At 35.7% G+C, this 21,883-nt stretch overlaps 1 protein-coding gene across 5 annotated transcripts; it reads right to left on the minus strand.

Moving 5' to 3' along the window:
* Nucleotides 1-456: 456 nt before the first annotated feature.
* Nucleotides 457-20,479, minus strand: LOC121798864 (ubiquitin C-terminal hydrolase 12-like). Of its 5 annotated transcripts, none has more exons than XM_042198095.1 (32): nt 20,307-20,479; nt 19,888-19,954; nt 19,490-19,640; nt 19,243-19,400; nt 13,892-14,157; nt 13,599-13,817; nt 13,370-13,478; nt 13,179-13,294; nt 12,736-12,834; nt 11,574-11,683; nt 11,081-11,155; nt 10,680-10,758; nt 10,400-10,546; nt 10,256-10,336; nt 10,049-10,168; nt 8,753-8,875; nt 7,756-7,833; nt 7,571-7,659; nt 7,265-7,373; nt 6,919-6,987; nt 6,708-6,818; nt 4,263-4,318; nt 3,986-4,163; nt 3,775-3,876; nt 3,596-3,667; nt 3,329-3,394; nt 2,661-2,726; nt 2,379-2,462; nt 2,144-2,260; nt 1,953-2,027; nt 1,749-1,835; nt 457-950 (listed from the first exon to the last, which is right to left on the minus strand). In XM_042198095.1, the coding sequence occupies exons 1-32, from the start codon at nt 20,334-20,336 to the stop codon at nt 909-911; spliced, it is 3,351 nt and encodes a 1,116-aa protein (XP_042054029.1). In that variant the 5' UTR covers nt 20,337-20,479; the 3' UTR covers nt 457-908. The 5 variants fall into 5 exon arrangements, 4 of the variants coding, with proteins under 4 accessions (XP_042054029.1, XP_042054030.1, XP_042054028.1 ...); XM_042198096.1 differs by having other exon boundaries at nt 2,144-2,257; nt 19,888-19,957; XM_042198094.1 differs by having other exon boundaries at nt 19,888-19,957.
* Between the last annotated feature and the right edge of the window lie 1,404 nt (nt 20,480-21,883).

The following is a 21,883-nucleotide window of genomic DNA, read 5'->3' on the forward strand; positions in this document are numbered from 1 at the left end:
TACTAGCTCAAAGTTTAAAATCTCAGCCTAGTAAGATGTAGTACTCCAGAACACTTTCTCCAATCGCCCTCCTTGATTTCTCAAAGCCTCTTCATGCTCACTTCGTGTAGAAAATCGTTTTGCACTAAAACATAGAGATGAAGGATCTCATGAAAATGGATTAAGATGCATTAAGGGAACTTTGGTGTCAACTCCATGGTGTGTTGTTGGGCAGGGCAGGATGGGGTTAAGACTCGAGAGTCATAGTGTCTAAATCTCTGTTGCTTCTGGCAACAAACTTATTCATCAAAATACAGTCTTGCTCCAATGAAGTAGGGGTCTAGAAGTATAAGTAATTTTGTTCACAAGCAGAATACAAAATAATTTCTAGCTCAGAAGGTAGAATGTCGAATCTTTATTAGTAAAAAAAAGGTGACGAGACAACGAAGGATGTAAATGTGATCATACTGAAATCAGTTGAGAAAAGAAGCGCCACTCCACATCTAATTGAGTGACTTGAACAATTAGTTTCCATGTAAAATCATACATATCTCCAATCAATACTTGTTTCTTCTAGGGTCTACTCAAAATCATATGGTTATAGAACAAACAGGAAATACAAGGGCAAAAATGGAAAAAAAACACAGCTCTATACATCTCCGCTAAAAATCTTACGCATTTCTAATTACAATAAAATCTTTAAGATGGAAATATACCAAGGTAACTCGTAAAACTATGTATAGGTATGGAGGAAGAACCTTGATAGACTGAGGCTATATCAGCTTGTTTCCATAAAACCACAATTTTTTCACTGCTTGTACTTGTGAGTGACGCGCATATAGACATGATATGCCTTTGATCAGCTTGAATTCTATCCCCTCTCCAAGTTCACTCCTTTACACATCCAATGCACAGTTTTTGGGTATGTACTAATTGTAGATTCTGACGGGTTTCTCAAACGTGTGCCGATTCTGCAATGGCAAGGCAAAACAGATTAGGACCAAATATACATGTATCACCAAGGATGGAGAATGCAAGGTTAAATAACATTGTTGATTGAATTCTCTTCACCAAATATTCCTGAATAAAAGCAACTAGTTGACTGTCTAACTTGGCAGAATCTAACAGTTCTCCAACTTGCATCAGAAGCTAGCCATGATGTTGCAATACCACTAGTATATTAAAACAACATAGTGATTTAGGCATATTTTCCTTGTATTGAAAGGGCAATTTTGTCTACAGTACTAGAGAATCATCTTTCGATATACTGACTTACCATACAAAGGGAATATAAAAGGAGGTGGCAAAAGGATGAGTTGCATACCATTTTAAAATGACTGTTTCATTAAGTAATACTCGTACTTAGTAATACTTAGTCTAGAAGTAAAGGAAAGTTTGCCGCATTAAAGTACCAATATGAAACTGCAGTGCAGTGAAAGAATTTTAGCTGCCAAGAAAATCCCTAATAAAAGACACATGCTTTTACAAACGAAATCCATGGCATGTACCACCTAAGAGCAGGAGCTACTTATAAATTGAAAGGATTGAGGTGCCAAGAAAGTATTGAGCTACCACCAGTCATCTTTAAAAAAATTCTAATTCAATGACTGGAAGCAATAAGAAAGTAATCAAGATAATTGTATGGTTTCATTAATATACAGAGAAAGAAGGAAAATTATAGTAGTAATTCCCAACTATACATCTATTTTGAATTAAGAGGACCGAATAATATAAAGTGAAGTGTGAAACAGCTTCAAATAAGTACTAACCTGGTTGGCTGCATATGACCGCCTTGGAGTATTGTCAGAGTGCTCTAGTCCAAGGTATTGTTCCCAAGCACCGTAAACATCTCTTCTCTGCAACACGTAAGTGAAATAAAGGTGAGAAAAACACACACACACACACACACACACACATATATATATATATATATATATGAGGAAAGAATCTTAAAGCAATAAGGAAATCATTACCTGAAAACGACTGGACACGATGTCCGAATCTTGAAGATATTCAGGCCGACCCAAAGATAAAAATGCAAACTTCCACTGGGATGTTCCAAAATTATCAGCACAAAAATAATATCCAAAAAAAGGGAGAAAAAAAACATCACCATTCCACAGGTTTTCTATATTGGGACATTTCAAAAGAGAGATCAACATACCTTGGAGAACTCCTCATCAGGAACATGCAATTTTTTTTGTATGCGCATTTTAATCTCACCCAAAGTCTCGTTATCATTAATGGCCAAGAAAAAGGGGTCTCCAAAATTGTGGATCTGCTGTAAGGAGAACACGAGAAGCAACTTCAATATCAATTTGAAGAAGTAACATTTCACTATGCAGGAATACAAATGTGCATGTCAGACCACATTTTCAGGCATCTAACTTAATTACAACCTGATTTTGAGCAGTATCTTTCATAAAATGGTATACATGGATCAAGCGATAATTAGGACCAAGGTTTTTCTCCTCCTCGGGTATCTGCATCACAAAGATAAATATGAATATTTTCAAGCTCATGTTTAAAAATTATATTCATGATATCATGCGAACAATATTTCCTTGTTTTGTATGTTTCTGAATTCAACGACAGACCCATTAATAGGGAAAAGAGTTACATTAGGTGCACAGGTACACCTTCTCCTAAAGAAACAAGGGCCAGGGACAGAGAGAGAGTACCTCCTCAGCACGCAACGTCCAGTATTGATCATTTATATTTTCAATCTTTTCTTGGAGCGGGAATATCTGAAGACAAACAACAGAAATAATGTTTTTATAATGGAACTGCATTAGGACCTTAGAACATCATAAATTTAGTGGACTGCAAAAAATCAATTGTAATAAACATGCAAAGTTAGTTAAAGCACTTACAAGGATGCAAGTACGTGTGCTAAACTATAGCCAATATTTTTTAACTATGGGTTTTAGCAGCAACTCTGCAACCATAGGGTTAACAAGAGCAAATATAGAGACTCCATTTACATGTATTTGGCGCCTCCAAAAAGTTTGGACCTAAAAAATGTTAAAGAAAACCCAGTACACAAAAAAGCTAGTAACAGCAGGAAAAAAATGTACTCGCATGAAAAAAAGACGGAAAATACGCTAAAAGCAGCTATGTAACACCATGAACAATCATTTATGGATTTAGAACAGAAAACTAAAAGTCAATAATGTAGGATAATATGACTATGTAATACTACTTGAATAAGCTCACTCATTTATCAAATAAGATAAGTAACTATGCAGTTGCATGGACAAGAGATTGTCCGACAAACATGTCTCAAGTCTTGCTGCTAACTGCTATACTATGATAGTAATTAATATAATAAGCAAGCAGAATCAAGTACCTTATAAATCTTATGATAGAAAACCTCCAGCAATCTCAGTTCTGCATCTGGATGAGACAGCTCAACCTGAAATAGGAGTGCAATAAATTAATGTGGGATTCATGCTACTAGAAATCTTTAAAAATTATCTAAACATGACTAGGAGCATGCATTTACTAAAACGACTTTGAATTAATATGTGGAGTAAGTTTAACACATAAATACTTTTATCTTTTACTGATTTACTCTATACATGCATTTTGCAGCAGGATGATTTCCAGGTCTTACCGTGCTCTTGAGATCATTAATGACGTCCCCCACACTACTCTGTTTTGGTAGTCTGATAGTGTGAATAACAACCTGAATTGATTTGGAAATGACATTGAAAGATCCAGGGAAACATTGTACACCCATAAAAAGAACAAGACAAATAAAAAAATCAGAGGACTGGTCCTTGAAGCACTCACTTCATCCTTAGTGGCATGATGGAAAGCAACTTTCAAAGTTTTTAAGCCTTGCAGTTCAGGCAAAGGGATATCCAGCACTTCATAGTATAATATATCTGAAATCTATATATTCAACAGACATAGAAGGGAAAGCTGTTGTCAACAGACAAACTCGGACCAAACAAAAATCAACTGAGAAAGCTACAAGTGTAATATCACAATCATATACCACCTGGTTATAATGAATAAGCATGTCCGTAAGTCGTTCAGCACCTCGATATTTGATCGGTTGTGGCTTTGGTTGCTGTGAATAACAGTTATGGGACGTAAGCCTAATTTTAGATGCATCATCTAAGCCAAGACGCCGGGCCACATATTCAACAACTTCATCATAATTGTTTTGTTTTGACCTGGAATTAATACTTATGTCAAGAAGATAATCCCTTGGAAACAGATAAATGGAACAGCTCAGCCACAAGAATAAACCATTTATAAACCAAGATTCTCACAATTCCAGACAAAATTCATCTTCCTTGGGCTTCTCCAATGAGCGAAAGCGAACCACCTATCAACCATCAAATAAGCTACATAAAACAACGTCCAAAAAATAACTCAATGACATAAGGTTTCAAATGTAAAGCATGAACAGAAATAATACTCCCTCCGTCCATGATTAAATGTCCCATATCTGACTGGTACGGGTTTTAAGAAATTGTTTGACTTTATAGAGTAAAGTGGATAGAAAGTCGGTAGAATGTGGGGCCTACTTTTATATATTGGTTTTATAAGAAAATGTGAGTGGACTGTAGGGTCCACTTACCACATAGTAAAAGTGAAATGTGATATTTATTGGCAGACGGACGAAAAAGGAAAAATGAGACATTTAATGGTGGACGGAGGGAGCAACAGATACTAGGTAAGAAACTTATACTCCATCCGTCCCATAAAAATATGTGCACTCTCCATTTTCGTCCGTCCCACAAAAATATGTGCATTCCATTTTTGGAAAGTTATATCAATTTAATAATGTAGGTCCCACTATCCACTAACTCTACTTTAACTATCATTCTCCTCCTCTCTCTTACCTTACCAACTTTGTCTTAATTCTCGTGCTATCTCATCCGCCCATATTTTTATGGGACGAAGGGAGTATGAGTTATTTCCTAAAGTATAGACAAATTAGATAGCATAATTCCATCCTTCAGTTTTGCACCTAAGGTTAAGCTATATCATCTATAAGTCAAGGTGAATGAGAATCGCAAGGATTGAGTACATACTTCAATGCATTATGTCCTTGAAAATACACGCTCAACTTTATCTTGACAAATAAGCAAAGAAATAACTGAGTGACTCATAAACTGACCACAGATTTATCTTTACCACATACTTCTATTCTAGCATTTCGGTCATTTGAATCAACAAATGACTCTGCTGACTTCAGACAAGAGACAAAGTCAAATAAGTGGAAGAAAGAAACAGTGTCCTCGGGGTTTTTTCTTTTTTTGTTCTAGGCTACGATTATCATTCCTCGAGTGTACTAGGCTTTTTTTAAATTCCGGCTTTGGGAGAGACGCATGACCCTCATGCGTCACCCGTTAATGAAACGCATGACTGTGATGCGTCTATGGTTAAGACGTATGAGGGTCATGCGTTTTTCAATTTTTTCTATTTTAATTGAAAGACGCATGAGGGTCATGCGTCTTAGGGTAAAACGCATGACACTCATGCGTCTCTCTTACAAACATAAATTCGCTCCGTAGCTTAGTGGTAAGAATTATGTGTTGTCATTGTGGAGACCCGGGTTCGAATCCCAGCTGCAACATTGCAATTTTTTTTATTACTAGTACAAAATACTATTTAAAAATTGTAATTAGTAACAATTCAAATTGCAATTTTTTTTATTACTAGTACAAAATACTATTTAAAAATTGTAATTAGTAACAATTCAAAACGGTTACTAAATAAATTATTGGAACTTTTAATTAACATAAATATCTTACATAATTATGTGCTAGAAATTGACATAAAATACTCCTTTTAATTAACTTTTAAATAATTATGTACTAGAAATTAATCAAAAAAATTTTAATTACTAGTACAAAATACTATTTAAAAATTATAATTAGTAACAATTCAAAACGGTTATCAAATAAATTATTGAAACTTTTAATTAACATAAATATGTTAAATAATTATGTACTAGAAATTGACATAAAATACTCCTTTTAATTAACTTTTAAATAAATATGTACTAGAAATTTCCCAAAAAAATTGCAATGTGGCCGCTGGGATTCGAACCCAGGTCTCCACAATGACAACACATAATTCTTACCACTAAGCTAAGGAGCGAATTTATGTTTATAGGAGAGACGCATGAGTGTCATGCGTTTTACCCTAAGACGCATGACCCTCATGCGTCTTTCAATTAAAATAAAAAAAAAATTGAAAAACGCATGACCCTCATGCGTCTTACCCATAGACGCATCACGGTCATGCGTTTCATTAACGGGTGACGCATGAGGGTCATGCGTCTCTCCCAAAGCCGGAATTTAAAAAAAGCCTAGTACACTCGAGGAATGATAATCGTAGTCTAGAACAAAAAAAGAAAAAACCCGTGTCCTCGTGCATGTGCTTTAGAGTATTATTATAGAATATCAGTGCTTTCAGATGAGACAATTACTTAAAGTCTTGCCACAAATACAAATGAGAGTGATCCTATTGTTACGACATAATACCTGCGTCATTTCATTTGATAAAACATATTTCAAAACATAGTTCAAGGCTTCAAGCACCAGAAATGAAGTTTCTGGATGAAAATATGACTGCTTAGTGTTTAAAATACTCTATATTTCTTAATCACAGCTTGTCGACATAAAAGAACAACTAGAATGAACTATGAAGAGTACCAAACAGGTGAAACCACTAAGGAAATGGTTAAGCCATCAAAGAGATACCTGGCGATTGTGCACATAAATCAGAAAAGCAGAGAAAGTAGGATAATTGCATTCTTCACTGCTCAGACCTTGAGGAGACTTTTGGAAGCAAATTATGTCACCATCTTCTAGCTGAGTACAGCAAAGAGAAAAAGGACATCATGTGACACATGGCTTGAGAAATATAGAATTTTTTGGTTTGCCAAATTCAATGAATTTACAATTGATAAACCTGACTGCTACGAAAGCTGAGCTTCTTATCAATGTGCTCACACATGACATTAGGTTCGTACTTGATTTCCTACATAAATCCAATGTAAGGTAAATAAGAAAACTTAAAGCTTAAAGATTTAGAATGATGCAAACTCTGAAATACTCCCTCCGTCCCACTAAATATGAAACATTTTCTTTTTGGCATGGGATTTTATGTAGTGTTCTTTTTTGAGTGGAGAGAGAAAAAGTAGAGATGATGGTATCCATTTTAGGAAATGTGTCATTTTTACTGTGACAACCCAAAAAGGAAAACGTTTCATTTTTAATGGGACAAAGGGAGTAGAACATAGATGAGAAGCTTCGACCTCAAAGAGTTCAATTTCTTCATCAGGAGCAAAGCCAGCCATTTCATTAAGCTTTTTCAATATATCCATTGGCTTGCCATTTCCTTTCACAAACAGCCTTCCGACATATCTAATCACAACAAATAAAAATACACATATCTAATCACCACTAAATATGACCCCAGATGCTAGTGCCAACTTCCAAGAAATTGTCAAGAGATCAATCTATCTAATGCAATTTAGCTATAATGAGAAGAAAATGGACAGCACGACATACTATGAGGTGCCAATATATTTGATGCAAAATTGGCACAAGATGAGACATACCTGAGCTCCTCTTTGATTGGATCATAAAGTTTGAAAAACAAAATAATATCCTCCTTAGTCTTCTCAGGTGGAGGAAGAGGTTGCATATCCTGTATAAATGGTAATGGGGCACAAAAAATAGACATAAAAGTCAGGAGCATAAATAATCATTTAGCATTAGCAAAAAAAGCAAAAAAAAATTTTACCAGACCGACTGCTACTTCCAGAAATAATTTTAGCTCGGCATTATTTGCCTTGTTGGATACTTCTCTTAACTGGCCTACCTAAGGAAAACAATAAGCAGAATGTCATAAATGCATGTAAAAGAAGAGATCCCAATACACAATGCAGAATAACTGAAAAATCTGATTAAAAAAAACTTGAGCAGGTGAATGTCATTGGACTAGCAGTTTCCAACAACAAAGACCGTATTCTTCTTGCTCTCAAATGCCAATCCTAGATTGAAGGTTCATCCCAGTTTAAGCAGTAGAAGAGGGAATCAAGGAATGCCATATCAATCAAGGCCACCATATCAGAAGCAACATGTAAACTACTAACTATCATTGCTTTGCCCCACCTTTCAAATTTCTTCCTTTTAACTAGAATGCTTTCTCTTATTGGATCCACCACATGGTTATTCTACTTAGCTTGAGGTTATTTTCCCCTTTAATATAATTTCTTCTAAGTAGTTTAATACTCCAATTTCTTTTCTCATCAGTCATCACCACACCTAGCATCAAGCTAAACCCTCTACAAGTAGGCATCCAGGATATTGAAGGACAATTGCTTAGAGCCCTTTACGAATTGTTTATGATGGAGCAGGAAGTAAATGAAATGTTAAGATCTTAGCCAGTACTATGACAGAAATTAATTATGATCCAACAATAGTTCCACAATGGCCACTGAACTCTTTTAAAACCAAGCATGCATCCATTGGAAAACCCCAATATTCTATGGTATCAATTATCATGCCTCGATAGACAAAAATCATAGTATTACATTTTATAAGCTATTATAGACATGTAAAAACTTGACCTAATTTTAGGAGTGAGCTTCTAGCCAAATGGATATTTAGCAACAACCAATGTCAACAGGAACATAAGAATTAGGGTGTCGAGCATTTACAGAGAGATGATGTTAACTTGGTTCAACAATACCTACATCAACAATGTCAGCAAAACATAAACAAATAAAAGTACTTACAGATTGAGTTTCCTCTTGAGGTGTGAGTGGGCGGTTTGGGCGGTATGTATGATTTTGGCGTTTGGCCCATAACCAGAAACGTTGAAATTGCACTGGTATCCCAAACTCCTTCGCAACTTCTTCCTGAGAATTGACATGATAATGAGATAAGGTGCCACATTGTAGATAAGTATCTTAAGACCACCAAATCCCCCACCTAGGGAAATCAATATTCAGCTTATAGTGGTAAAGCTATAAATCAAGTTCAAAAAATTAATCTTTGAGAAATTCTGCTACAGACAATGCTCAAGTTGAGAGAAGCCTAATCTTCATCTTGTATTTTGATAATAAATGGAATCGCTAATTTTAAGAGCCAACTCATGCCAAGGTACAATAGTTACAAGCCTTGATGCACCAAGCCTTTCAGTATCCCCAAGAACAATTGAGTTAGGTAATTGGCCCTCAAAAGGTCAACCACCAGTTATTATGGTGTAGGTTGGACAATGATATAGGTTGGAGATGGATTTCATTTCACCTAGTATTCTTTACACATTAATGGAAGGAAGGAATTAAGACGGATTCGACTGATTCTGCGATTATCCTAACCTTGGTCTCTATGATACTCCCTGCATCCCAACTAAGTTGGGGCAAACCTTTTGGACACGGAGATTAAGAAATTGTGAAATAAAATAGGACTATAGGAGAGAGGAATAAAGTAGGTGAGATAAGAGAGAGTAAAGTAGTTAATGATATAAAGTAAGAGTGGTTAGATTTTTTTGTCAAAAAAGAAAACGATTCAACTTAGTTGGGACATCCAAAAAGGAATACGACTCAACTCAACTTAGTTGGGACGGAGGGAGTATCATGTTTCAGACAAGACCAATCAGCCACATCCGTGACCTTAAAATTGATGTAAAGTGATCAACCCAATAGCAGTAACTCAAAACTCCAGTCTAATGTATACATGCAAGTTGTTCAACTCTTTCTACATTTTGTGTGTGTGAGTCCAGAAGCACACATACATTGCATACATAATGCATAGAGGAGAGGACTTCCATCACTCGCACAAACATTTTTTGAGTTTCCTTGGTAGATTTTGATACATAAGCAGTATATCAGTTCCAAAATGATCTTGATGCATAAATACAAATATAACATAATGACAAACATATGTGAAATATTGTTTGAATATGCAATAATATCAAAATACATTAATGCTAAATCAAATAAGATGGAACATTAAGAGGTTCAAGAATATGTAAAGGTGCCTTGAAAGAATAAAAGCTGTCTACGAGATGCAAGAATATGTAAAGGTACCTTGAAAGAATTAAAAGTTAGCTGTTTCTGAATACGGAATTGCCGAACTTTATCATGATCCACAAGATCAAAATATATATCCTTTCCAATCTGATGAACTAGATCCTCATCTTGAGCAACCTACAAAAGCAATAGATAACAGTTGAGAACAACCTTCCATGTAAAACATGTGAAAATGGAGAAGAATAACTACAGAAAATATTAGACCTTAATAATTGTGTAGAGGTGAGCCTCAGCCTTTTCCTTTCTCTTTTGCTCTTTTTCTTCCTGCTCTTTCTTCAAACGTATCTGCAGATAGATCCGATGAAATCAGAGTAATGTACGACTAAGAGCCAAAACTCATAGACTTACCCGTAGATGTTCTGCTATGTCTTTCTCATCCACATTGCAAATGATTTTATCCGTGTCGCTTTCACGTATATAAACAAGCATGTAAGCGTTTGAATATTTGGTGAATTTGAATGGTGAGTTATTAAATCCAGGATTCGTCTGTGGTAGCTGTGTCAGGGAAGAGAAACTGTAATTTGTGGAACATGACCAAAATGCAACCAGCATACAGGTAAACGCCAAAATTAATGCCTTTAAGTAATTCACTAGTAAAAGGAAGCTAGTGTACAGTAAATTGATCTACCTCTTCTTCACCTCCATATTGCTCTTCTAAGGCACGCTTCATGTCTTCTTTGGTCACACGCTCATCATCAAATTTGAACCTAGAAAAACATAGTCTAGGAAATTCATCAACATAAACCAACAACCTAATTTACATAATGACACGGGAGTGGTGATCCCAAACACAATTTGCAGCGATATCAGATTGCTATTAAGGAAGCAGAGCCAAAGAAAAGCTCCATAGCAGTATTGCATAATAATCCTTGGAAAGACAGTGTCTCCAGTAACACATTGATATAATGAATTTCAGCAAGTACTATTACAGCATACCATGAATAAATAATCTCAAAATTAAATTCAGAAAAACAGGGGAAAAGGAAGGAAAGTGAGTGAAGACAATCCAGGATGCATAACATGGCATACCACTGATCAGAAAGTGTTGGCCGTATATAAGCATAATAGTGTCCACCATGCACTCCCCCACTGTGAACCAGGACACTGCAAACAAGGACATTATTCAGTACTCCATCCATCCCACCCTAAGTGGAGCATTTCCTTTTCGGCACGGGATTTTATGTAGTGTTGTGTTGTGAGTTAAGTGGAGAGAGGATAAAGTAAGAGTGAGAAAAGATAGAGAGTGTGATATTTCTATTTTAAGAAATTTGTCATTTAGGGTGGGACATCCCAAAAAGGAATATGTTTTAGGGTGGGATGGAGGGAGTATTAAGAATCAATAATATTAATCTCTGCTAGAAGTTATAAAGGTGCTGATAAGTTGGAGGAAGATGTAGAAGCAGACATGAAAATCATCTCAAGATAAATCAATAGGAGGACATTCACCAACTTGGAAACATTGAAGTGAAGCAGGTGACAGAAACTACACGGCTGTTTAAAAAGCATGCATTGATAGGATTACCTGTGAAGGGTGTATAGGTTGCGGACACTGCTATCTGCCTCAGGAGATAAATATTTTCTGTTCTCTCTATCAAGGTCAAGTTGCAAAGGGAACTCATAACGATCATTTATCTGCTTGGTCATACAAAAGAAAGGTTACAGTTCTAAGCAGCTATTTAAATCAGAAACTTAGATCATGTAATGTTCTAGTACAATGTAATTTATGATGACTCGTGACTGGATTGATCTAATTCCCTGGTTGAAGATGGGACATAATTAATCAAATAATACAGCAAACTATGTAACAAATACTGACAGTCCACAGAGATACTAATGAAGTAATTATGACATGAGGGATCTCCACCATGAAGAACATATGTTTTCCAGAGAGAGTTATAATGTTTTTCAGAGAGAGTTATACTGGAACGAGGAGGTTAGTCCATCCAGAGGCATCAAATTAGTTGAGGATTCAAGTTTCAGGCATTTAATTAGATTTTTGCAAGATACAGCTTTCAGAATTGCATTGGCAGTCTAGGCCAGAGTTTTTTACTTGCAGACTCAACTGATTATTTAGAAACAATGTTGTCAGTTGATCTTAACGTGTAAGTAATCATGTCGAATTAAACTAAATCACCTACGTAAAAACTGTATAATGTCACGAGCACAGATAGGCATGCATTCATATTCTTAAAGACTTAAACTACTAAGTCCAATTTTGCCATTTTGCCATTTTGGGATGTCCACAAAAACTAGTCCCATTTCTAAAAAAAGGAAAGTTTTTCTAAATACTTTATCCACTTTTTCTCCCTATCTCTCTTACTTTACCTACTGTTTCTCCTTCTTTCTTACTTTACCAATTTCTCATTAAAACCCGTGTCATCCACAAATGGGACTATTTTTTTAGGACAGAGGGAGTATAATATTATAGTTTACTCTAGAGGAACAGAATTGCAAATATGACCCACAGCTGACTGCACATAGTGGGATGACAACATAGTTGTGGTAGTTTTGCTTCAAGGAAACAACTGCTAAACTAATCTCTTCCCAAAGCAAATAAGCATTAGCAAATATCTTTGAGACTAAAGGGTAAAAAAGAGAAAACATAAGAAAGGAAAATATGAATCACTAGCAACCTACAAAGTAAGCAGTCAAATGCCAACAGGGGATATTAAGTAAGAATTTACCTTGACCATAGTATCACGAACAAAATCGTACTCGAATCTTTTTAACTGAAGCTGAAGAACAGGAGGGAAATCAATGAAAAGGACACCTTTCCTAGCATCCTGCACAGTAAGCAGTCGCTTAGACATGAAACCAGGGGGGTGAAGGCACATAAATTTTGTTTAGAGGTACATTGTCATTTTATTTTTCAAGAGAGAGAATTCTAAAGCAAAGGTAACGTCTCAAAAGATTAAAAGTTATAATTTTCACATAAGCTTCAGAGATTTTCTCAACAGTTATATTTTCTATTCTCCATTTCCTGTCCTTTGTTTTTCCTTCGCCAATTGTAGGGTGTTATTACCTCTTGACAAATATATCCAGTGAAGTAGCCAAGTTATTTATGCATCAAAGTAGCCTCTCAACATCCTCCTAAATAAAAAGTAAATGATGAATAGAAGAGGCCAACCTGCAATCCATACTGCTCAGCATGATATTTGTTATCACCTTCAAGGCGTTCTACTTCCACATATTTGTCAAAAGAAGCATAAATATCTTTACAACCTTTAACATCAAGCTGCAGATCTGGCACCACAAGTGTAAGTAACATTAGCTATAAATAACAGCTCCAAGTCATTCTAGTCAAACCCTAAGGCATACCATAGAAAGATTCCTTTCTTGTTGATTTGTACTCCACATTAATACATTCTATGTAATTCATATGGTGCCCCTCAAATAACTGCTGTATTGTGCCCTCCACTACAGTTCCCTGAAATAAACATAAATAACAAAATAAGCATCTTATATTAGCAGCATACCTCTAATAGGATGTTTCAATTCTCTTTTCATCAATTCAGCAACCATAAACTCTGAAGTATCGTCATATTACTTTCATTTTGTCTTCAAGTTTTTCACAGAGAACCCTGTTCAATTCTTGTACATCATGCTGCATAAAAGAATCATATGTATCCCAACCAAAAGACTTCGTCAACTCCTTGGTTGCAACACTTGTATCACTGTACTGCAACTTATAGAACAAGCTCTGAAGGGCCAGTGGGATGCTTCCAGATGGGTTATCATTTTCTGTTGTTGGCATGTGGTATACAGCCTGTAGCAGAATCTCAAGTAAGTTCCTTCCCACGTAAAGTTAAAAAAAAAAGACAGCACAACTGAAGATCAAACCTTTCTAAAATAAGGAATATGATACAGTGTCTGGAGAAGAGAGTTCATATAGCAAGTAGCACCCTGATTCTTCAGCCCTACATAACCTGTTTCTTTCTTTGAGTCATGGGACCAGTAATCAACAACTTTACGAACAGCAACATCAGCCTCAATTATACACGTATCATTCACAAGGTAACCACGACCAGGGTCATAAAGGTCACTGAGTGGCATGAATGAGGTGAATCCCCAATCACTTTCTCTGGAATTGAATTGGTGTTGTGTATCTGCAAAATTAGTTAATAATCATCCAGCCAGAAATTATAGCAAATGAGTTATAAAGAACCTGTTAAGAATATTAGTATTATGTCCCACATCGGTGATGTGACATAGCCTAGCTTAGTCTCTTGTACTATATATATGTGGGCTGTGTTGAGTAATAAGATACACCAAATACACTACTACTTTCTCCACTATGTCTATTTACTTTTCCGCTTATATCTATATTTTACTATTCTACATGGTATCAGAGCGGATTCGAATCCGTCTCTAGAAAATTAGGGTTTTCAAAAAAAATAAAAAAATAATAAAAAATAGGGTTTCTGCCGCTGCCCGCTCTACTATCCCCACTCTGCTCTTCTGTCACTACTCTACTCTACCCGAAATTATGTTTTGTTCTGCTCTACTGCGCTATTATGCCCAAACTAGGGTTTACGGTGTTGCTGCTCTACTCTGCCCAAATTTGGGTTTCTACCACTACTATATTGCACAACTGCTCTTCTCTGCCCAAACTAGGGTTTCTGACGTTGCTGCATTCTGCACTATTATGGTTCTGCTATACCACTCTTTCCGAAATTACATTATTATTCTACTCCTACAGTTGTCCTCCTGCTATATGTCACATCACCGATGTGGGACAAAATACTAATATTCTTAACAGAACCTAATCAAAATCCTGAAGAAAGAGCATGCCAGCAGGAAGCTAAAAAGTTCCAAGCATAAGAATCATACATGCACCTGAAGACTAAATTATATTGATAAAGTGACTGCTTTGGATTATTTGCAGTATTAAGAGACTTGCAAAGGCATATTTCGTCAATGCATGTGTAACAGTGTAAAAAACACAGCAAATTGCAGCAATAAAGAGTACAATGTGACATAGTCGTATGAAGCAACTGAAAAGTATTAATAAAAAACAAGAACTATGACCAGGTTTCAGGCATATTTGCCTACTCCCTTTCATATTTTCATGACTAGAACACTTACAATGTCCCTATCTACAGTTCAGTAATTCCTTATATTGATTGCTGAGCACAGAAAATGATCCCTATGATCACCATCCATATAAAGATATTATCCATGTAGGAAATTTAACCTCTGCGTGTACATACAACTTTTTTTTTACAACGAGCAAGACAGGCATTAACCCAAGTGAATTTCTTGTTCAAAGAGTGTTTTGCCAAGCTAGCTTAGCCAGTCAAAGAAAATTTTATAGCACCTAGCCTTATAACATGTTTTTTAGTTTCTAATATGTTAACAAATAAGTTGTTGGTTGACAAAGTTGGGACAAATAAGTAAGATATTTTTTATAAATAAAATTGGAATCCCCTTACTTCTCCAGAACAACTTACAACCTCCCACCATCTTATTTTGGAAGCATATGTATTTCTTTGCATAAGAAACATGAGAGTTTCATTGAAGTTATGGAAATTGTACAAGATAAAAGTTACCTACAGACTAGTAAGAATATAAGTTTTACAAAAACCTGGTAAGTTGTTTTAGAAGCTTAAAAACTTAGTCAAGCAACCTTTAGATCTTATTCAGGAAATCTAAAAACTGTCCAGACAAACTAAACTAACAACCAGAGCGCAAGAGAGAAATTAAATTGGCATCAACCATTTTCTGTTGACACACATAAAATATCAATAGAAGATACTTGGTATACATGATAACTCTCATTATTGTATTTTCTATAAGAGAATTTTAACTACTAATAACTCATTTGACTTATTCGAGATTATGGAACTTATAAGGTTTCTTATTTTCTTATGAATGAACAGATAATTTAAATATCATGTCACAATGGAGTGGAATCGAACCTGAGGCCAAAACCTTTGGCCTCGGGCATTAACCACACTACCACTAGACCCAACACACGCACATGGCAATTGTGAGGTTTAAGTCTTCATTATATACAATTATTCCACCGGTGGGATATATCCCATATAAATAAACAAAATGCCAAGACAACTCTCATTTCCCAAGCCACACATAGCAGTATCATATATGTTCTTGGCCAGTTTGCATGGGCACATCTATCCATTTTTATAGGATTCAAGGGATCTTATCATTGAGAAAAATAAAATTACAGAGGGGATGAGAATCCCCAAATAAATAAATAAATGGTTAGCAAACTAAATGACACTGTTCAAATGTCCAATAGTAGCAAGTACAAGGAATGCTATGAAATCTATGTGGTTTGAAACTGACCAGCCAACCCCTAAATTTAATGCTCTCCCAAACTCATTGATGGATTTCCTCCGAAATTCCAAAATTCCTCCTATTCCTTTCTAACCAAATAGACCATCAGAGCACTGACAAGTATCTGTATATACAAAAAGAAAGAAGATAATTGAGTCTGATAGGCTACAAAGATTCCCCATTACCAAAGAAACAAGGCATTACATCAGCACTTAAGACAACAAGTGGAAATCAAACTCCATAACCTGATGTCAAAAAGATACCTCCAAATAGAAACAAGGAAAAGTAGCATCTTAAACCCCCATATAATGAATCTGACAGCTGAAACTACAGTAAAAAGAATGTAGAAATGTAGTTAAGAAGCCCTTCTAGCAAACACAACCAACAATGCCAGTAAATGAGCATCATTCAGCTGCATGTGTCCAGCAAGACAGGATGCCTAATAACAAAAATGGAGACTCGATCACTAACAATAAAATAAAATACAAGCTTTTTGACTGGTATATAATATAGTCCTTAGAACTTAATACTGAAAAGAGAGGTTGTGATCGATTCTATCATTCAGGGCTAGGCAGCGGCAGGATTTGTACTGCTGATACTAAAGAAAAGTGAAACATAAGAACATCAGCATTGTTCTACATGCACTAGAGGTGAACAGTGAGACTAGAAACTGAAGAGGGGAAGCCAGGAATCAGAAATGAACAGTAAGCATCTGATATGACAAGATGCCTGCAATTTGCTTAAGGTTGTGTGAGGAGTGAGGACTGCTGGAACTAGATGCGAACTCAGGGAGTTTATTTGAAATCCATACTTCCATAGTTAGGTACATTCAACTTATGCAGCAAAAATCTTAAAGCTCAATGAATTTATATAGTTTAAATCACTGAAACTTAGTTCATTCTGGATTAATTTAAAATGTTTGTACTAAAACCTAGTTAATTTATATCCCTCACCACCTCTCACACACTAAAGTCACAAAGTTACCAACACAATCACACACAGAGTTGTGGGAGAGGGCACGCATTCCAGTGTTGTCAAAATGTCGTTCGGGTCGCTCGGGTCGCCCGGGTCGCCTGGGTCGAGACCATCACCGCCCCAACATGGGTGGGTTGATCGAGATACAGGGTCGTCATTGGGTCGAGTGGGTCGCATGGGTCGAGTGGGTCGCATGGGTCGCCCTAAACATATGCTATCTCTGATTTTCTCAAATCTCTCACATGTTTTCTGACTCTCTGATTCACAATTCTCTATATATATGCATGCACCACATCAAACATTTCAAACCTACTTTCTACATTTTAGAATTCGGCCTCTTCACTCCTAAACAAATAAACAATTCAAAGATCTTTTGCTGCCACCCTTCATATATTCCTTTGTTTTGATATTTTTAGACAATGGTATCAATTATTTATTGTGTTATGACTTATGAATTGTTTTGATATTTTGATCATTTCTATTTTCTACTTTATCTCTATTCACATGAATTGCGTCTACATTTATATTATTTGATATATTATAAACATTAGAGCAATATATTTATTTTATTTAATATTAAAAGGCAAAACAATTAGCCTAGATTTGTGGGTCTCTCGACCCAGTCGACTCGTCGACCCGCGACCCGAATTTTTACCTCATCGACCCGATGCGCCCCGCGACCCTAACAACACTGGCGCATTCACACTTCAGCAGACACGCTACAATAAGTATTCTATAATACTATTCGAAATATTATAATAGAAGTTCAATATCACTAGCATATAAATTCACATCAAATTAAGTTCTCCCTGGTTGTGTATTACTCCCTTCGTTCCATGTTAATAGGGTCATTTTTCTATTTTGGGTATTTTGGGAAGTTTCAAGTTAATTGAGTCATTTCTACTTTTCGCAAAAAATAATTCTCCTTTTTACTTTATTCTCTCTTCATCTCTCTTACTTTATTCTCTCTTATTTTTTCCACCATCCATTTAATACACTATTCTTAAACTCCGTGCCGAAAAGAAATGCCTCTATTAACAAGGAACGGAGGGAGTATATAACAACCAAAAAAATGCTTGATCAAACTTGGTGTAAACAATTGATTGTGGATTAGAATTTCTCTAAGCAAATCCACCCTAAACAAATGCTTGGTGAAAACAGAGGATTTTTCCCATTTTCCCACTCCAACTGAGAGCAAACAAGCATGATGTCACATCTTAGAGAGAAGCAAATGGCATCAAAATACCATTATTTCCCCCCTTCAGCATTATTTTTTTTATAATAATATCCGATAAGAATGACTGTGTGATATGTCTAAAGTGTTCGGTTCTCCACTAAAAATGCATCACCAGAGCTTGCACTCATCCTATACTAGTAATTCTTAGAATATCTTTCTATTATGTAGTAAATACTAATTAGTAGGAAGCCATAGGCCGAAGGGGCTAAAGTGGCAGGAGAACGGAATATCCTACAGACTTTTTACTCATATTTAAACTAAAATACTTCTACATAAGGGAGGGTATATTAAAAGTTGCGAAAGTGCTGAAGTTTGTAAACATATGAATATCAAAATGAGAGAAAAAAAAGCTTATTTTTAAGATCATAAATGCTTTCAACTTGGCAGAGAAGATCTAAGATTAATAATTTAGAAAACCACTTTAATTGACTCTCTAGCGAGATCTGGCATCAGAGAGCATTTCAGATGCAGCATAATGATTTAGGGTAGTACCCAGTGCTGAAGCAATACTAAAGTTTTTCTGGAAAAGTTTAGACAGTTGTACTTGTGTTGAATTAGTAAAACTAAGAATGCCAAGAAAATCAGAGAATTTTTCTTTCGCCGCACTACCAAATTATTCCCACATTCTACAATATTTTCGAACTGAATATTCCTAAAGCATCTGCCAATTAATTCTTACCTTTCCTTATTGTGAATTTGCTGTGAATTTGATTAATCACAGACAGGCCAAATTGAGCATATCTGCTCCAACCATAGGGTAAAGCAGAAGAGTCCGCAACATCAAGATACATAGACAGATGATCAACATTGTTCCCTTTTGGGAATGTAAGAATCCGCCTGACCACCAAAAAGTAGCTTGTATCAGCTTGAACATAATACCATCAAACCCAAAAGACATAATATGTGGAAAACACAATGTAAAATACCATTTGAAACCTCCAACGTGAAAAACTTCAGAATACTGTTTCTTCATGTTCACCTTTGAGAAATTCTCGATTTTCCAAGTAAATCGTGCAGATGGTGGTTCATCTATCGCTTGTGCTTCCGCAGCATTTGTTGTTGCTTCAGTAGAAGCAACTAGACAATAGGGTACAACAACCCAATAAGTAGAAGAAAAAACAAATGAAAAACCAGCCAAACCTCCCGAGCACCAACAACCAATGCATGACAATAGATGCCAATTGCTAAATTATGAAAGACTAACCCAACTCAAAGAATCAGAAGTGCGACTGCTGGGATTCCATGATGGTGACAGAATCACAACTAAAGCAGTGGCTAGTCGAAATTAAAACATAATGACACCTTTAATACACAAAGGAAATACCTTCCATAGGTTGAGGGCCTTCTGGAGCAAAATCAGCATGTGGCACAAGCATCTGCTCGCCTTCTGCCTGCTAAATAAATAGACCAAAGCCACATGTCACGAATATGGATCTAATAGACCTACTGTTGTACTCTTAGCCCCGACCCAAACCCTAAAATTTGAGCACTAAGCATAATACGCCACAACAATCTTCAATCTCAATCAATACAAAACTCGTAATTTCCACTCCTCAAAAAACACGCCATCAACAGGAAAATGCCATCTTACTGCTGAATTCGACACAAAAGTGAAAGAAAACTAAAACAATACAAAGCCATTAAGTAAGGCAATCAGGCAAACACGGGTATCTACGCCCACGAACTGCTATTAAAAACATCAAAAAGAAGAAAGAAAAAAAAACGAAAAGATAAGTCACTTACGTCGATTGGGGGAGTTGTTAGGAGAGTCATGGGACAAAACTGGGGGTGCGCGATCGATTGATCGGGATTATTTTGCAGAAATTTCAAGTTTTTGTGTGAAAAGAATAGCAGCAGTGATCGATCTAGAGAAGAATGACTAGGGAGATTGGAGTGGTTCGAATTCCGAGGGTAGTTTCGGGATTCCATTTGCTGGGATTCCCTTTTATTGTGTTGATTTTATAATCGTTAGTAGGCAGCCACTGGTGAGCATTCGGATCTTGCTTCGGTTTTTGCCTAAATTAAATTAAAATTGAAAAATCGATTTTACTCATTTGGTTCAAAATTCAAATAGAACTGAACCCGAGAAACTGAAAATCGAAAATGAAATATCGAAAATCGAACTAAACCGAAAAAATGAAATTATATGAAATAATCAAAAAACCAAAAAAAATATCTAGATTTAAATACAGAAACGCATAATAAAATCGTACGTAGAGCATTTTTAGGTCATTGTTAATCTATTTTAACGTCATTCTAACAAAGCATGACCTAAAATGATCTTTAACATGACATCAAGAACGAATTTTATAATATGACCTAAAACTGATTAATAATGACCCTCCGTGTTTTTTGCTAAGACCAAAATTTGGGCTGCATTTCTGGATTTGTATGCATTCTTGTTTAGATTATTTCCCTATATATAGTATTCTCTCACTCCGCCATTAGGAGTCTCATTCCTTGGTGGCATAGGTTTTAAGAAAGTTAAAAAAAGTGGGTGGAAAAAAATTAGTGGAATATGGGTCTTATTTGTATATATTAGTTTTAATTGAAATGTGAGTGGAATGAGTTAGTGGAATGTGAGACCCTATTACCATTTGTGGTAAAAGTGAACTGAGACTCCTATTCGCATACGGACTAAAATGTAAAAACGGGACTCCTATTCACGGATGGAGGGAGTATTATATTATAGGGATATATTCAGATTCATTAGTTAAATAGTGTACAAAATCAAAACACGTATAGTCCATTGGATCTTGTGATCTAACGTAATGGCACGTGTCATTTAATAATGTAGATTATTAGTTTGATAATATAGTTTTGCTAATAATGTATAGTAAAATAATGTAGCATTTTAGTCTAATAATGTAACATCTTAATCTAATAATGTAACTTATCTCAACCATCCAATTTAATGATCCAAGGGCTGAGATTTGTTTTAAATTTTTAAAGAATTTCACTTACAAACCATAGTGCTCTGATTTCGTATCGCAAATTTCTTAGAACCATATGCCGAGTTGCTTGCATATGTATCACAGATTGCATGTTACGTTGTGTTGTTAAGTTGTCACTTTAAGACTGGAGGCATCCTAATGCACCTCAGTTCCTCAATGTAATAGCATATCCACAATTATCACTCACATTTGTGTGCAATAGAATTTTAACAGTAACACAAATAATATGCCTTTGCATGGATGCACTATGGTCAATAAGAGAAATTCTGTCAAAAATCAAAGCAAATCGCAGCCTCAAGATCCTTAGATTGGATGATTGTGATAATAAAAATTTGAGCTACATTATTAGACTAAAAAGCGTTAAAT

Source organism: Salvia splendens, chromosome 4, assembly GCF_004379255.2.
Source record: "Salvia splendens isolate huo1 chromosome 4, SspV2, whole genome shotgun sequence".
NCBI lineage: Eukaryota > Viridiplantae > Streptophyta > Magnoliopsida > Lamiales > Lamiaceae > Salvia > Salvia splendens.

What these genes read in the sequence shown, in the direction of transcription:
- LOC121798864 (XM_042198094.1), bottom strand. Translation starts at nt 20,336, where the DNA reads ATGACTCTCCTAACAACTCCCCCAATCGAC. An exon ending in AATATGGAGGTGAAGAAGAG is followed by an intron (nt 10,547 to 10,679) that starts GTAGATCAATTT and finishes TCCCTGACACAG; the next exon opens with CTACCACAGACGAATCCTGG. An exon ending in GGTCATATGCAGCCAACCAG is followed by an intron (nt 951 to 1,748) that starts GTTAGTACTTAT and finishes TTGCCATTGCAG; the next exon opens with AATCGGCACACGTTTGAGAA.